At 44.1% G+C, this 18701-nt stretch overlaps 2 protein-coding genes across 4 annotated transcripts in view; both read right to left on the reverse strand.

Annotated features, from left to right (window-relative positions):
* LOC115146012 (A-kinase anchor protein 6) overlaps positions 1-1781 on the reverse strand; it is a 183005-nt gene extending 181224 nt beyond the window's left edge. Inside the window, 1 exon segment of the mRNA XM_029687753.2 lies at positions 1605-1781. The gene's annotated coding sequence lies outside the window, so the exon portion shown is untranslated.
* A 3881-nt stretch (positions 1782-5662) lies between these two features.
* The window catches only part of LOC115146013 (rho GTPase-activating protein 5), a 38341-nt gene continuing 25302 nt past the window's right edge, over positions 5663-18701 (reverse strand). For all 3 annotated transcript variants that reach the window (XM_029687757.2, XM_029687758.2, XM_029687759.2), the window contains exons 5-7: positions 17294-17425; positions 9569-9674; positions 5663-8008 (exon numbers count right to left, since the gene is read on the reverse strand). In XM_029687757.2, coding sequence (XP_029543617.1) covers positions 7681-8008; positions 9569-9674; positions 17294-17425 — 566 coding nt within the window. In that variant the 3' untranslated portion in view covers positions 5663-7680. The remainder of the gene's footprint in view (positions 8009-9568; positions 9675-17293; positions 17426-18701) is intronic.

Genomic DNA, 18701 nt, shown 5'->3' on the forward strand with positions numbered 1-18701 from the left:
ACCTCCAAAACACATCATACAGTCGAGATCTGTACCAGGCTGTAACATTAACAACGTAGGAGACTGCAGCACATACTGAATGCGCAACGGGCTAGGCTAATAATAACCCAGAATCCTAGCATGTATAGTGAGCCAGGCCCCATACTAATTCTACCAGCTCTCACTGTCTCACGTCAGAATTAGACGTTCATCCATGTTTCTCAAACATCAAATTTCAAAGTTGTTCTAAACGTCAAATTTTGAAGCGTTTAAGATTAACTTTAGCCAGTAACTCAGAATTTTTAAGGTCATGGTTAAGTTCAGGCATTAACTCCAAATTCTTAAGGTTAAGCATTAACCCCAAGTGGTTAAGGTAAAGGTTAAGGTTTGGGATAGGCTTAAAAGAATTATATATCAAAAACAACTTTCTATTGCTGGATTTGAACTTGCAACCTGTGGAATCAGAGGCAGATCCTTATGCCCATTGCAGTCCACAATGCCCTAGCAAAACCTACGTCTTCTCCCGACATCCTCAGACATGGACGGACGTCAAATACTGACTTGTATCACGGGTGACCTGGCTGTACTAATCCCATGCTGTGATAATGAATCTGACAGTGAACATGGACATCCTTCCTCTCAGATCTCTTTAGCTGTGCTGGCTGTGGCTGGAGGATGGATGACAGATGCTACAGTCTGGGACTGTATTAATAAAGTGTCTCGAAAAGGTGTGCTGATCAAGGATCAGTTTAGCCATTTAGATCATAATAAACATGATTATTTGGACAGGAGGAACCTGATCCTAGGTGAGCCGGATAAGATGCTTTATAAAAACGAGCCCAGGTCTGAGACTAGCCAAGCCAGAGCCATGATGATGAAGTTACCAAGGCATCCCCTCCCCACCCCACTATGCTCAGCATTTACTGGGTAGCAACATTCAGCCAAACCTTTCTCTTCTTCCCCCTTTCAGGGTGGGATTGAAAAGCAGTGAGTTAAGAAGAGAGGAAAGGGTGGTGGGGCCGGGGGTATTAACTAACTAAATAACGCTCTGGGAGTTTTGTTTCATCCTGCTCAAAACACACACACACTCCAATACAGCTGCAGAAAGGAAGGGAAGGGTAGGGAACCTACCTCACACATGCTAGAGGGACGGATGGAGAATATGACAATCACATCCCATAAAAGCAACAGAACAGAAGCTAACGGAGGTAGCAGCCTATACCTAGGGCCTACAGGCTGGTCAAAGGAGGTAATGATCAGGCTATTGTCCATCCCAGCTGGGGACAAGGGCTGGGACAAGGGCTGGGGCTAGGGCTGGGGCTGGGGCTAGGGCTGGGGCTAGGACTGGGGCTAGGGCTGGGGCTGGGGCTAGGGCTGGGACAAGGGTGTTTGTGTATGCGGCAGGCAGCCTCCTAGCTCTGCAGGCCAGGCCCCTTTAACAAAGCAGAGGGGCTCCCCCTTCTCCACTGCCTCCTTCTCTCATTCTAACGGCAAACAGCCCATTAAATCAGCCTGCTAGAGAGGATTAGACACACACAAACCCTCCCTTCTGCCTCCCTGTAAAACACAGCACTAACGCAACACAAATAGATAAACACAGACATAACAAAAAATCCAGCACCTACCTACCACATTCCTCTTCTCTTCTTACTCCATTTTCCTTTTCCTGAGTGTTGGCGGAGACTTGCAGCGCGACATGAGGCGAGAGAGAGAGAGAGGGAAGGAGGTGCCTGATGTGACCCACTGCGGGGCTGCTGCTTGCTGCCTGCTACTGCTGCCTCTCGACCAGCCCTGGGTGGATGGATGGTGATGATGCGGTGCCTTTCAGGAGAAAGGCCCTGCCTGTCGCCTTGGAAACTAAGATGTAATGGAGAGGTGGTGCTGCATGATGATTGGTCCAGGCAGTGTGGTGCTTGTGCTTCCCCCTCCCACAGGAGCTCCCTGGTTAGGGGTGGGAGGGGCTATAGAGGAGAGAAACGGAGCAGGCTGAGCAATAAAAAGAGCTGGGTTTTTTAGTCAGAGGAGGAAGTGATCTCTCTGGTAAAAACAACAACCTCATCTAGCAGCAGCACAGACAATACAACACATCTCCCCTCCTCTTATCTCACCTCTCTCTGTAACAGCAGCATGGAACACAACACTGGTGAATGGTTCTTGTTTCTAACACTTATTCAAAGTAAGCATAGATTGCTTTATCCAAATTATGCAATTGTGTTATCATGTGTCTAATGTAACTGTTGAATTATGAAAGGAGCAATTATATTTGCCAATTGCACTCTGCAACAGACCTACATTAGAACAATAAGATAAAGATAGTTTATGACAGATATTACAGATCGACTATGGATGCTATTTTTTAAATTTACAGTATAAGGATTTTATTTTGAATCAAATATTGTCAAATGCAGCAAAATAATAGTTTATCTGCAAAAAAATTGATGTAAAAAACGATATAATATTAGTTCAACATTATTATTTTTTTGTATCTCCTTGGTAATGTAGAATTAAGTTGTACATTACCATATTCTGTGATAATTGATTCTGTATTCTTTATTTTATATTCATCCCAAAAGCATCAAGCTTTTCAATTCATGATTCATATCCTAATGATGAGCCAATACCAGGCCAATACACTAGATGGCGGACATGTGCTATCGTCAAGGAATATCATGGGGAACAACTGTTCAGAGAAGCTTCCATCATGCTGCTTATGGTTCATGGTTTACATTTCAAACGTGGAGTTGGGTTTTACAGTGTCGATGAAATATGTATAATTGCATTTTATTCCTGTAACATACTTGCATTTTATAACTGTAACATTACCTGCACTTGGACACAAGTCTAAATCCATTGACCTGCTTGTTGTACCCTAAGGTTCATGTTGCATATGTAGGACTACTGCTAGCCGGTATTTAAAACTTGTCACGCACTCGATAAAGACTGAAAAAGGATTGTCAACTGCACATTAGAAATGTTATAGCTGGTATGCACTGTGCCTTTCTTACACTTCTCTCATTAGAATTAAAACAGCAAACGTACTACAATTTTGCTTCGTTTTTTTCATAGCTCAAAGTGCACTGTTTTGAAGCCCCGGCGCCTCCATCTTGACACCTCACCATTGTAAAAGTATTTTGGAAGCTATAGAAATGCATTTATTAAATTCTACATTTGTTTTTGCCACATTTATTGTATTACAGACACCTTAATGAATACTTTAAACTATATTATGTGAGCTAAACATAAAAAACACATCTACATGTTTTTTCTTTAAAGGATCATTTTGAGAAAGCGCTAATGTTACTGTCCACCACTATAACAACAAAAAAATACTTAAAAACATGTCATTTTGTCCTTGAAACATTAAAATGAAATACTGTAGAATTCCAATAATTCCTATGCTTTTCTGAGGTGTGCTTTTTTCTTTTTTTTTCTGACATATCAGTAGGTGGCAGCATAGAGACCCTGAGGGATGACTGCTCTGAGAGATGACATATCAGTAGGTGGCAGCATAGAGACCCTGAGGGATGACTGCTCTGAGAGATGACATATCAGTAGGTGGCAGCATAGAGACCCTGAGGGATGACTGCTCTGAGAGATGACATATCAGTAGGTGGCAGCATAGAAACCCGGAGGGATGACTACTCTGAGAGATGACATATCAGTAGGTGGCAGCATAGAAACCCGGAGGGATGACTGCTCTGAGAGATGACATATCAATAGGTGGCAGCATAGAAACCCGGAGGGATGACTGCTCTGAGAGATGACATATCAGTAGGTGGCAGCATAGAGACCCTGAGGGATGACTGCTCTGAGAGATGATGTCGCAGCTGAACCCTTTTGGAGAATCCCTCGCTTTGCCTCTTCCTCCCTTACGAGGCGTTATACGTGTCTATACCTTGATTGTAAATTGAAATATTCAACTAAGACTGGAACGAGAACCGGAAGTGACGACTGCTAAGGAGAGGAGAGTGGACAATTGTAAGTGGAAATGTCATTGCAAGCTTCGTTGGAAGACTGTTGTGGAGAAGTGGAGGGAGACTGTAGGGGGCACAATAGTAGCTACAGTTCAGACTGTTGTGGAGAAATGGAGGGAGACTGTAGGGGGCACAATAGTAGCTACAGTTCAGACTGTTGTGGAGAAGTGGAGGGAGGGAGACTGTAGGGGGCACAATAGTAGCTACAGTTCAGACTGTTGTGGAGAAGTGGAGGGAGGGAGACTGTAGGGGGCACAATAGTAGCTACAGTTCAGACTGCTGTGGAGAAGTGGAGGGAGGGAGACTGTAGGGGGCACAATAGTAGCTACAGTTCAGACTGCTGTGGAGAAGTGGAGAGAGGGTGACTGTAGGGGGCACAATAGTAGCTACAGTTCAGACTATTGTGGAGAAGTGGAGTGGGGAGGGAGACTGTAGGGGGCACAATAGTAGCTACAGTTCAGACTGCTGTGGAGAAGTGGAGGGAGAATGTAGGGGGCACAATAGTAGCTACAGTTCAGACTGCTGTGGAGAAGTGGAGGGAGGGAGACTGTAGGGGGCACAATAGTAGCTACAGTTCAGACTGTTGTGGAGAAGTGGAGGGAGAATGTAGGGGGCACAATAGTAGCTACAGTTCAGACTGTTGTGGAGAAGTGGAGGGAGGGAGACTGTAGGGGGCACAATAGTAGCTACAGTTCAGACTGTTGTGGAGAAGTGGAGGGAGGGAGACTGTAGGGGGCACAATAGTAGCTACAGTTCAGACTGCTGTGGAGAAGTGGAGGGAGGGAGACTATAGAGGGGGCACAATAGTAGCTACAGTTCAGACTGCTGTGGAGAAGTGGAGGGAGGGAGACTGTAGGGGGCACAATAGTAGCTACAGTTCAGACTGTTGTGGAGAAGTGGAGGGAGAATGTAGGGGGCACAATAGTAGCTACAGTTCAGACTGCTGTGGAATGTTGATGATAAGCTTGTTATGTGGCAGGTAGCCTAGTGGTTAATGTGTTGGGACTAGTAACTGAAGGGTTGTTAGATCGAATCCCCGAGCTGACGAGGTAAAAATCTGGTAACCCATTGTTTCTAGGCCGTCAAAGAAAATAAGAATTTGTTCTTAACTGACTTGCCTAGTAACATATGGAATGACTAAATCCCCTGTAACTATTCCCCAGGTTGTTGATGTAACTGAGAACTGTTCAGTCAACTTACCTGGTCAAATAAAACATCTGACTTAAGGAAATGACCTCTCCAGATTGTGCATGTTGCTGCTAGTTTTTAATTTATTTCATTTTTTTGTGATCATTCGATTCAAATAATGATACATCTGAGAAAATCAAACTTTATTTTATAGTAAAATACATATTTTCATGTTGCTGCTAGGATTTTTCCCCACTAGGTGGCGTACTTTCATCACTTCTCACCAGGGGAGATGTGTGACCGGGACATCAAATTAATTAGGCTGAACTCAATACTCACTGACACTCAAAGCAGGATCTGCAGTAAACAGCTTGAAGAATGAATGAATATGACTCCAGTCCTGTCACATGTTGATTGTGTTGCATTGGTCTTCAGCTACCAGATATGACCTTCATTCTATAGCATGTCAGTCCAGCACTGACCAAACCCTGTAATAATATTCCCAGCTGTATTAGAAACATAAGAGCATATTTCAACACCATTTAGACTTAAGGTGGGAAATAATGAAACAAAACTCTTGATTTTTTTTCTCTCAAAATCATTTATTTACTATAATACATAGCAGATGTTAAAATCTTAAGAGTTTGTACACTGGCTTGAATGAGGCAGATCTTATGAACAAATAAAGTTGCTTTTTATTGAAACTACACAAAAGGTATATTCTACCTAGCAGCTGCTTCACACTTCTTTACGCCATCCCTTCTCTCCCCAACCCCAGATCTGGAGTGTCTCTATAGAGAAAAATAACAATAATAATCGGATGCGTCTGAAATGGCACCCTCTTCCCTATATAGTGCACTTCTTTTGACCAGCGTCCACAGGGCTCTAGTGAAAATTTGTGCACTACGTAGGGAATAGTGTGCCATTTCAGTCACAGGCATAGTCTTGAAGATGTCTTCTATCTGTCAATCTGTTTCACTCCATCACAAAACTTAAACTTTTCCTTTCCAGAACTTTCTAAGCAGCATCTTTTACTTACAGCAAAACAAAATGCAGTACCATCTACAAAGAAGCAATGAGTCTGTGTTCATAAAATGAAGGGAATTAAGTACAATTAATCTAACCCAAAATGTTTGTGTATCATAACAAAGAAATCTGATTATAGTAGGTTTTACAAGATTATACAGAATTTCAGTACCCCATGGTATTTTGCTATATCAGCAATCTTATTTGCTGATAAATATATATACTTTCCCCCTTATTTAAGAGAAACAATTAGACATATAACCAAAATATGATATTAAGAATCGACATCTTTGCATGACGAAAATAATGAATGAACAATACATACAATTTGACCCCCGTTTCAATGTTCCCTCAATCAAGTTAGATAAAAAATATGATCTGAATGAAAGCTGTTAATCTTGAGTTGTAAGTTCAGTCTTTTTTCTTTTTTTAATCGTTCATCGTCATTTTTAAGTGACAAAAAAGACATGCACATTTTTTTCAACAAACAGAAGAACAACACAAATGTCTCTTTTCGGTGGGTAGCACCACCACGGAGAAATTCAATCAATTAAACAAACAAAAACGTACGTAGAAAAGAACAGAACAAGAAAAAGACCCCAGACTGCTTTGTAATGCGTTTGTTTCAGAGTTAACGCAGAGATGTGCCATTAGGGTTCTAGTAGTGGGATGCTCCCTTCATAAGCTTCAGGAATTGCATGAGTTCTGCTCCAATAGGAGAAAGAGAGGAGGCCAGGCAGTCTGTCTGCCTGTCTGTTATGTCCCAGCCTGGTGCAGTACAGCATCAGTGACACCAGCAGTCTTTCACGTAGAGTCCCCTCCCTACGAGGCATTGAGAGCCGGGTGAGAGACAAAGACCACAGCACCAGCCTGCTAACTTTCACTGTCTTTCTTTCCCTCGATCCCTTTAAAAACAAAAATCATACTGCTAAAAAAACAAGAATCCATCATCATCATGGCCAAATGTCTACACTGGTAGAAGCATTATAACAGATTGTGCATCATGTAATGTCAAGTTCACTTGAATGAATTTTTGACAGTCAGACTTTCTTTTTTTAATCGAATAAACAAAAACAAAAAAACAACTATCATAAATATATTTTCCTCATATTTTTCAAGGTGTAGAGTTGAACAAATCATTTCCGCATCACATGTTTGTGCCCCCCCTCTCCTGGAGGCATAGTGTCTTTATTAAGGTAGGTGTTCATCACCAGATGAACAGTCTGGACGGGTGGACAGTCTCAACCCTCAATGTCATATCTGTCTGAAACCGGGTAAAGGTACGGCACTGAAAGAAGAAAAATTCTATTTTTTATTTATTCCTGGGGGATAGCTATATCAGTTAGTCACCCCTGAATCCAGTCAGTCAAAGGGAGCAGAAAATAAAGGTGATAATGTAATGTGGTTGTTTTGTAGTCAGGGGGACTCCATAGAGAGGGGGAAGGGAGGACACGTCACCCCATGCAACCCCACCAAGCAGCACCACTCCCAGCCAAGCCTACTCCCTACCCCACCTGGGTCCTCCGATCCTGGGGCTCGAGGCCTGGGTAGTGGAACCTGGGCTCTGGGGGGTCTATATGAGTGGGTCAGGCTGCAAGGACATACTGTGCTGGATCTGTTGGGGCTGGAGAGGAGGGGGCAGCTGCAGGGGCAGCAGGGCCTCCACCATGCTGTGACAGTGATGGGGTGGTGGGGTGCTCTCGGTGCTGGAGCTCTCCTGGATGTCTCCACTGTAGAAAAAGTAGTGGCTCTGCTGGATGAAGGACTCGATGACCGACTGGTTGAGCTTGGTGGTTGAGAGTGTGTCCTTGTTCTCAAAGTCGGGACGCATCAATGTGGGCCAGAAGCAGATGGATAGATTGTCGGCCGTCATCAGGGTAGTCTTACTCTGCTGGCTCACCCTGGGGAAACACAATTTCATTGATTTATTCCAACCTTACTTATGTTGTACTTGATTTACACAGGTACAGAATTAGAGTGGGATACAGAGAAGTGAACCCTGGTCACCGGGAACAATATATACAAAAGTATGTCAACACCGCTTCAAATGAGTGGATTCGGCTATTTCAGCTACACCCGTTGCCGATAGGTATTTAAAATTAAGCACACAGCCGTGCAATCTCCATAGACAAATATTGGTAGTAGAAAGGCCGTACTGAAGAGCTCTGTGACTTTCAACGTGGCACCGACATAGGATGCCACCTTTCCAACAAGTCAGTTGTCAAATTTCTGCCCTGCTAGATCTGCCCCAGTCAACTGCAAGTGCTGTTATTGTGAAATGGAAACGTCTAGGAGCAACAACGGCTCAACCATGAAGAGTTAGGCCACAAAAGCCACAACTCACGGAACGTGACCTTTCGAGTACTGAAGAGCGTACAAATCGTCTGTCCTTGGTTGCAACACTCACAACCGAGTTCCAAACTGCCTCTGGTAGCAACGTCGGCACAAGAACTGTTCGTTGGGAGTTTCATGAAATGGGTTTCCATGGCCGAGCAGCTGCACACAAGCCTAATATCATTATGCGCAATGCCAAGCGTCATCTGGAGAGGTGTAAAGCTCGCCGCCATTGGACTCTGTAGCAGTGTAAACACGTTCTCTGGAGTGATGAATCATGCTTCACGAATCTGGGTTTGGCGGATGCCAGGAGAACGCTACCTGCCCCAATGCATAATGCCAACAGTAAAGTTTGGTGGATGAGAATTAATGGTCTGGGGTTGTTATTCATGGTTCGGTCTAGACCTCTTCGTTCCAGTGAAGGGAAATCTTAACGCTACAGCATACAATGACATTCTAGGCGATTCTGTGCTTCCAACTTCGTGGCAAAGGTTTGGGGAAGGCACTTTCCTGTTTCAGCATGACAATACCCCCATGCACAAAGCGAGGTCCATACAGAAATGGTTTGTCGAGATCGGTGTGGAAGAACTTGACTGGCCTGCACAGAGCCCAGACGTCAACCCCATTGAACACCTTTGGGATGAATTGGAACGCCAACGGCGAGCCAGGCCTAATCACGCAACATCAATGCCTGACCTCACTAATGCTGTTGTGGCTGAATGGAAGCAAGTCCACACAGCAATATTCCAACATCTAGTGGAAAGCCTTCCCAGAAGAGAGGAAGCTGTTATAGCAGCAGAGGGAGGACCAACTCCATATTAATGCCCTTTATTTTTGAATGAGATGTTTGACGAGCAGGTGTCCGTCCACATACCTTTGGTCATATAGTGTATCACAACGGAAAACAGAGATGTTCAGGTAGTATCTCTCAGTTTCAAATTAAATTCTCCCCACTGAACACGACTCAGTCCAACTACATGACTGTATGACTTGGTTGTTTTCATGATTACTGTCACGTAACTAACATTGTGTATACTTCACAGCTTACTTCAGATTCCACCCAGTATCAGTCAGTTGAAGGCAGCCTGAGACACTTTCTGATCCAGTTTCACAGTGTTGTCTCTTACCTGTTCAGATGAGTGATGACGTATTTAAACACCTCGTAGTTCACGGCAGGGAACTTCCTCACTATTTCTTTCAGCACTTGAAGTCTTTCTATGTGGTCCACAATTTCTGAAAGGAGGAGGAGAACAGAGTTAGCTTTTTACTAATTCCTTCTCGCATGGGAGAAGAAAAAAAGAGAAGGAATAGCACAAAGGCGACGGGGCTGCCAAAAACCACCCACACAACAAACACACTAAAACACTAGCTAGGGCCTTAAGCAGATACAGCATTGTCGGTATCATCTGGGGGCACAATGTCTCAGTGATTTTCTTGTCACCATCTGTTTAATAATAGCAGCACTATCTTAGATAAGTAGGCCTAACTCCCATGTAATATTGCCAAGTAATAAAAGACGTAGGGACAAACCATGCGTTAGCATATCAAACTTTTCAAAAAGCATTTAACATGAAGTCTAATATTAGACCTTTCTGATATACCTTATATACCTGTCAAAAACTCTGACCCCAGGACTGTTGTGGAGGTCACCTGGCTGAGACTACTTAGCTAATCAATACTGTCAGTCAATCTGCTGACTAACCGACCCTCATTAACTAGTTGCTCCTACCCTCTACTTTTTTGAACATTTTGTTAAAAATCGCGCAACATTTCAGCGCCCTGCTACTCATGCCAGGAATATAGTACGTTCATATGGTTAGAATGTGTGGATAGGAAACCCTCGGACGTTTTTAAAACTGGTTAAATCACGACTGTGGCTATTACATAACGTGCGTTACATCGGAAAGCGCAGGAAAACCTGATCACAGAAAATGGAAATAAATATCCTTGCGCCACTTCCAGCAATTGTTAACAGTGAGCCGAATTAGATAAGACCGAGCATTCAACTCCCACAGCATCCCCATGTTGTCTAGAGTCTTGTGAATTGAATCCTCTTTGATTCTTGGTTGAACCGAAACAGGGGCACCACTTACCTCCGGTCTCCGCCCAGATCATTCCGGAAGAGCTCTCTCGTGAAATTTTTTCCAAGACGACAGCTAATGATTTTGACATCGCCTATGGATGATTTTTATCGCTTATTAACGTTTACTAATACCTAAAGTAGCATTACAAACGTATTTCGAAGTGTTTTGTGAAAGTTTATCGTCTACTTTTTGAATTTAAAAAAATGACGTTACGTTGTGAAATCGCTGTTTTTTTCGTTTATCACACAGTCTACATATAACGATATCTTGGCTTTATATGGCCCGATTTAATCGAAATAAAGACCCAATAGTGTTTATGGGACATCTAGGAGTGCCAACAAAGAAGATGGTGAAAGGTAATGACTGTTTTCTATTTTATTGTGCGGTTTGTGTAATGCCGAAATGCTAATTATTTTGTTTACGTCCCCTGCTGTGCTTTTGTGTTGTAGTGTATTGGTGCATGCTATCAGATAATAGCTTCTCATGCTGTCACCGAAAAGCATTTTAAAAATCTGACTTGTTGCCTGGATTCACAACGAGTGTAGCTTTAATTTGATACCCTGCATGTGTATTTTAATGAACTTTTGAGTTTTAACTAATACTATTAGCATTTAGCGTAGCGCATTTGCATTTCCAGAGCTCTAGTTGGGACGCAAGCGTCCCAAGTAGAGGCAAGAGGTTAACCGGTCAACAAACAGTTACATTTTTTCCAAACAGTAAAATTACGTGACCAACAGAAAATACTATGCATGCATACAAGGAACGGACATTTTTCATGAACACATGCAACAACAGCAAGCCTATCGTCTCCCAGTCAAAAGGCTATACACTATTATTGAGCATGCAACTGCTGTAATGAAGCAGCCAATAAAACATAATTTGCCAAAATGCTATTAGCAGGAAACCACTGTTATAAACAGCACACCTAATGCGAGCGGTTCCATCTAACAATAGATGAAAACCTCCGGGAGAAATGTACAAAGAGGGGGATCTAAGCTACAGGACTGTTTTTAGCTAGCACAGACTGGAATATGTTCCGGGATTCTTCAGACGGCATTGAGGAGTACACCCCATCAGTCACTGGCTTCATTAATAAGTGCATTGATGTTGTCGTCCCCACAGTGACCGTACGTACATACCCCAACCAGAAGCCATGGATTACAGGCAACATCCTCACTGAGCTAAAGGGTAGAGCTGCCGCTTTCAAGGAGCGGGACTCTAACCCGGAAGCTTATAAGAACGCCCTCCGACGAACCATCAATGAAAAGAATAGTACTACACCGGCTCCGATGCTCGTCGGATGTGGCAGGGCTTGCAAACTATTAAGACTACAAAAGGGAAGCACAGCCGAGAGCTTCCCAGTGACACAAGCCTATCAGACGAGCTACATGACTTCAATACTCGCTTCGAGGTAAGTAACACTGAAACATGCATGAGAGCATCAGCTGTTCCGGATGACTGTATGATCACGCTCTCTGCAGCTGATGTGAGTAAGACCTTTAAACAGGTCAACTTTCACAAGGCCGCAGGGCCAGACGGATTACCAGGACATGTACTCCGAGCATGCGCTGACCAACTGGCAAGTGTCTTCACTGACATTTTCAATCTATCCCTGTCTGAGTCTGTAATACCAACATGTTTCAAGCAGACCACCATAGTCCCTGTGCCCAAGAACACTAAGGTAACCTACCTAAATGACTACCGACCCATAGCACTCACGTCTGTAGCCATGAAGTGCTTTGATAGGTTGGTCATGGCTCACATCAACACCATTATCCCAGAAACCCTAGACCCACTCTAATTTGCATACCGCTCCAACAGATCCACAGATGAACACCCCACGCTGCCCATTCACAACTGGACAAAAGGAACACCTATGTGAGAATGCTATTCATTGACTACAGCTCAGTGTTCAACACCATAGTGCCCTCAAAGCTCATCACTAAGCTAAGGACCCTGGGACTAAACACCTCCCTCTGCAACTGAATCCTGGACTTCCTGGCGGACGGACCGCCCCCCCAGGTGGTAAGGGTAGGTAACGACACATCTGCCACGCTGATCCTCAACACAGGGGCCCCTCAAGGGTGCTTGCTCAGTCCCCTCCTGCACTCCCTGTTCACTCATGACTCATCACCGACAACGACGAGACAGCCTATAGGGAAGAGGTCAAAGACCTGACCATGTTTTGAAAGGACAACAACCTCTTCCTCAACATGATCAAGACAAAGGAGATGATTGTGGACTACAGGAAAAGGAGGACCGAGCACGCCCCCATTTTCATTGACAGGGCTGTAGTGGAACAGGTTGAGAGCTTCAAGTTCCTTGGCATCCACATCACCAACAAACTATCATGGTCCAAGTACACCAAGGCAGTCGTGAAGAGGGCACGACAAAACCTATTCCCCCCTAGGGGACTGAAAATATTTGGCATGGGTCCTCAGATCCTCAAAATGTTCTACAGCTGCACCATCGAGAGCATCCTGACTAGTTGCATCACTGCCTGGTATGGCAACTGCTCAGCCTCCGACTGCAAGGCACTACAGAGGGTAGTGCGTACGACCCAGTACATCACCGGGGCCAAACTTCCTGCCATCCAGGACCTCTATACCAGGCGGTGTCAGAGGAAGGCCCTAAAAAATTTTGAAGACTCCAGCCACCCTAGTCATAGACTGTTCTCTCTGCTACCGCACGGCAAGCGGTACCGGAGCACCAAATCTAGGCCCAAGAGGCTTCTAAACAGCTTCTACCCCCAAGCCATAAGACTCCTGAACATCTAATGAAATGGCTACCCCAGACTATTTGCATTGCCCCCCTCCTTTACACTGCTGCTACTCTGTTATTATCTATGCATAGTCACTTTAATATGTCTACCTACATGTACATATTACCTCAATTAACCGGTACCCCTCGCTATTGTTATTTTACTACTGCTCTTTAATTATTTGTTACTTTTATTTCTTACTTTTTTAGGTATTTTTCTTAACTGCATTGTTGGTTAAGGGCTTGTAAAAGTAAGCATTTCACTCACTGTAAGGTCTACCTGTTGTATTCGGCACATGTAACAAATAACATTTGATTTGATCTAATAGCAACAACTAGGATGGACTGCTAATATGACAAGGATGGTGCCTTTGGCTTCTGGACAACAAAACAAAGTTGATATGAAAACCAATAAAACAGGAGCGAAATGCTGGTTAATTGCATGAGGAAGTCTTGCCTCCACATTTCTCTGGTTGGATTTGGACTAGGCTACTTTGAAGCAAGGTAAGACATTCCTCATTATTTGAAGTTAAGTTCAGGTTTCAAACATTTAATACAGCCTCAAGTTCCCATTGTAAAGTGGTGGGTGACCTGCTGATAGCCTGCCTACCGTTGACTATAACCTATGCACTCATGGCAAATGGGAAGTGTGTTTTAACTATGAGCTGAGATTGAGAAATAAAAATAGTAGCTCTTTTTAATCATGGCCATCAAAACAATTCTTAACACGCAACTGCATTTAGAACTGTTATTTGTTGCGCAATGACTGGGCTTATAAAAGCACGTTTCACTCCAGTACCAGCTGGTCTCGCGCTGTCTGACAGCTGATAGGCCATTCCGCTCCTCAGACTAGACTCTATGCTGTGTGCATGACGACTAGCAAAAATTCACACGAGCCAATTTAATTCCACTGAATTATGCAAATTAACCTAGACTGAAAAGCATGACCGGTCAAATGTATTTTTTGGCGGCTAACCGATTAGTGGTTAACCGTTAAGATCCCTAAGTCAGAATGTCACAAAAGGAATGAGTGTGTTTGCTATTTGCCCCAGAACTGAGCGTGGTGCACCAAGGCTGGCCTGGACTGAGACAGGCTGCATAACAAATGGCACCCTATTCCCTATATAGTGATACTACTACCCTATGGTCCTGGTCAAAAGTTGTACACTACATAGCATTTTAACATTTACATTTAAGTCATTTAGCAGACGCTCTTGTCCAGAGCGACTTACAAATTGGTGCTTTCACCTTATGACATCGGGGAAAGGGTGCTATTTGGGACGCAGACCAAGACTTGAAGGTCCTCCAAACACCTCCACATTACGCTGTTTGCACAATTATCAGAGGGAAACGCTCAGTTCTGCAGAGCTGCTCAAACCCCGAGAGACAAGCTCCAGGAATGTCTACTTCCATCTTCCCCCCTCATTGAAACCAACCAATGGCCTCTATCTCTCTCCTCCTTCCCTCTCCTCTCCCCTGCAGGGAGGGAGGGAGGGGACCTATTTCTGGGACATTAATCTGCAGCAGCGAGACAGACAGTGAGGAAGGAGGCTGCTGGGTTGGTTTCAACAGTGATCAGTAATACATTACTGCAGGCCCAGGATTAGATGACTCAAGCAAGGATGATATCCTACAGCAACACACAGTATGCGGCCCAAATGGCACCCTATTCCCCATTTAGTGCACTACTTTTGACCAGGGCCCATCAAAAGTAGTGCACTATATAGAGACTAGGGTGCCATTTGGGCCACCCCCAGAGACAACCAGGCAGGGGGGAAATAATGCAGATGCATGAAAATCTTTTGGCATCCTTGGGCAGGAATTCGTCTTTCAGGAAGACGACTGTGAGCTGAGTGTGATGCGACTTAAAGGTGTGAATTATAACTGGGGTTGGAATATTAATGCAGGCATGTCTCAGTGTTTCTGCTGTAGAACTACAAGTGTGTATACATCCATTCAGAGAGAAGGTGAGCGGTTTGTACTGACAGGAAAGGGCGAGTATCTCAGCAGCATCTCTTATTTATCTCTTGCTTTCCTTCCAGCTGACTTTATGAGAGCAGAAGGTGGCTGGACGGTACTAAGGGAGACACTATGAGGGGCATGGAGGAAACCACACCCACTCACCAACTAGTGCTTCAAGAGGCACAGACCTGCCCTACCAAATCAAATTTAATTGGTCACATACACATGGTAAGCAGATGATATTGCGAATGTAGTGAAATACCCTGCCCTGTCACCAGTTTTACACCTTGATAATTTTGCAAACGAGCCGCAAATGTCCCCAAATCAACATTTAATGCATCTTCAACCAAAATGTTCAACTGAAGGCAAAGGTTTTTAGATGGGAGAGGAAGGGACAGATGTAGTGTACAAAACATTAGGAACACCTTCCTCATTTTGCCCTCAGAACAGCCTCAATTCGTCGGGGCATGTACTCTACAAGGTGTCGAAAGCCTTGCACAGGGATGCTGGCCCAAGTTGACTCCAATGCTTCCAACAGTTGTGTCAAGTTGGCTGGTAGTAGATCTCTACTCCAAATAGCTTGTTCCATCTCATCCCACAGATGCTCAACTGGATTGAGATCTGGTGACTGGGCAGGCCACTGCCCTAAGCTGAATTCACTGTCGTGGAACCATTCCTGGACAATCCTAGCCTTGTGGCATGGGGCATTATCCTGCAGAAAAAAATAAATTTGCAAATGGATACACTGCCATGAAGGGATGCACCTAATTGACAATGTTGTTCGGATATCCTGTGGCATTTAATTATTGCTCTACTTTTATCAAGGGGCCCAATGTGTGCCATGAAAACACATCCCACCACACCACCAGCCTGCAATGTTGACATGCAGCATGATGGATGCATGTACTCATGTGGTTCTCCACACCCTAGTCCTCCCATCAGCGTGAAACAGCAGGAACTGGGATTCAACCGACCAGGCAATGTTTTTCAATTTTCCAGTGTCAAGCGTTTTCGTTCCTAAGCCCACTGCAACTGCAGTTTCTTGTTTTTTGCTCAAAGTAGTGGAACTCTGTAAGGTCGTCAGCTAACATACCCCATTCGTGTCAAGGTACGACGAATTGTGCATTCTTTTATGAGTCATTGGGCACCAATGTTGTACTGGACTGGCAGTTCAACTGTAGCCCGTCTGTTGTTCTGAACAATTCGTGGCAGCCTCCTTTTCTTTCATCAATGACCGTTTTCGACCACTGGCCTGCCGCTGTCTCCTCCCCTTCATCTACACTGATTGAAGTGGATTTAACAAGTGACATCAATAAGGGATCATAGGCTGACCAGGTGAATCCAGGTGAAAGCTATGTCATGGAAAGAGTAGGTTTTGTACACTCAGTGTATAATGGTAGGAGAAACACTGCCTGAGACGTAATATAAAGCATATAAGCCACGGGGTAATACTAAGTTTCGTTCACATCTGCTTGCAGTTATAAACTGTGGAATATAGCACCATCACTCTTCCTGGCAAACATCCAACATCATGAAGCGTTGCTACATTCTACCAGCTAAAGTACACTTGAGGTTCAAAAACAGAACAGGCTGCACCTGAAATGTGACAGTAAAATAAACGACACAATGAACTGAGCAGGACAAAAAGAAAAACTGGGGTACTGTTAAGACCCATCGAGCAAGAGAGAGAGAGAAAGAACTGGCTGACCTCGTCTTCTCTTGCTGCTGGCTGTGATTTGAGGGGAAGAGGGCTGAGGTGCTGGGTGTCAACCCTCCCCACAGCTGTTAGTTACTGAGTTAGGACACTGGACCCTACAGACCAGACATGGGTTGATATAAGATTTGTTTTCTTTGAATCGCATTTAATTTAGCCTGCCTGAGAGTGCCAGATTGGCGGGGTTTGCTCTGCCACTTTTGGGAGTATTGAATTAGGCAAGCTCAACCAAGCGTAGCTAAAAGCATTTGAAAGAAACTAAATAGTATCTGAACCCAGGTCAGCTCTCCAGACTGACAGACAGCATGTGTAACTAACAGTACAGTACTCACTGGCTGCCTCCACCAGCTCCGGGTGCAGGATGTAGGGGATGAGAGGATCAGGAAGGTCAGCGAAGAAGGCCTTCAGAGCCCCCGCCACAGCATTCACAGCCACGTCCATCACTATCAGGTCCACACTGTGGTCTGCAGAGGGGAGAGAGAGGGGGACATGGCTTGATTGGTGAGGGGAAGAAAGTTAACAGTACTCACAAAGCGTCTTTGGGTTTTAGAAAAATAAAAAAAATCATATGTATTAATACTTATTATTATTATTAGAGAGAGGGAGCGAGTGAAGGAGAGCGGGGGAGTAAGAGAGAGCAGGAGGAAGTGAGAGGAGGTTGAGATAAGAAAAGAGTGGTGAGAGGAGGAAGAGGCCGAGAGAGAGAAAGAGCTAGTGAGGGCAGGACAGGGCCTAAGGTGAACTGACAGCTGTCAGAGTAGATCTCTCTCCCAGACAGCAGAAAGGGCAAGAGAGGGAGAAAAATGCACTTAATTCACAAATTCCTGTGGTGGAAAGAGAGAAGAGAAGAAGGAGAGAGAGGAAGAGAAATAGAGAGAGGGGCGGGTGAGACAGGAAGAAGAAGAGCGGGTGGAAGGAGGACTAATGGTTCCGGGCCAGCAGGCAGATTCATGCCCATAGTGTCTCTTTTGGGCAAACTGTGTCTCATGGATAGGAAGTCATTTGGCCACTCAGTGGAAGGAAGATTTTTTCCACCCAGCCCCTTTGCACAGCTCGATGGCTCAGATTGACTGGTATTGGATTTGAAAGATGGATGAAAACAAAAAGGGAAACAGGTCTTACAATGGGGCTACAGATGGGAGAAACTAAATCTATGGCCATCGTTCCCCTCTGGGAAATACAACCAACCGGTGAGCTTATGCAGTAATTCAATTCCAGACAGAAAATAAAAATGCAATTAATTGATTGCTTGTGCAAGTCAATTTGACCCGGTCCAGGTCAAATTGCACTATATATATATATATATACATATATATACACACACATATATACACACCAGTATTTTTCAAGCAAGCGAGAGAAGGGAGCAGAAAGATCTCTATGCAGCAGAGTGGGGACTATATCAACATCTATTCTAAATCATATTATGCAACATACCCCATCCGTCCCTAATTGGCAGGTTAATACAATCAGCCTTCCCCTGTGTGTTTTAAGACTCCCATTGATTCACAGTAATTCACTCTAATACTGTACCTAGTCCAGCTCTTTCATGGACAAACATCCATAATGCTTGTGGCTGAATTTAAACAATTAGGAGGGAAATTGAAAGTCCTTGGGAACAGTCATTATTGGTTGTCTCAACCAATTCCTTTCCTTCTGACATCTTAATGAACCAGTGTGATTTAAATGTGTGTTCAGTTTATAAATAACAAGAGAAAAAGACTAAGGGCAAACATGTCA

This window comes from Oncorhynchus nerka, linkage group LG18, assembly GCF_034236695.1.
Source record: "Oncorhynchus nerka isolate Pitt River linkage group LG18, Oner_Uvic_2.0, whole genome shotgun sequence".
Lineage (NCBI taxonomy): Eukaryota > Metazoa > Chordata > Actinopteri > Salmoniformes > Salmonidae > Oncorhynchus > Oncorhynchus nerka.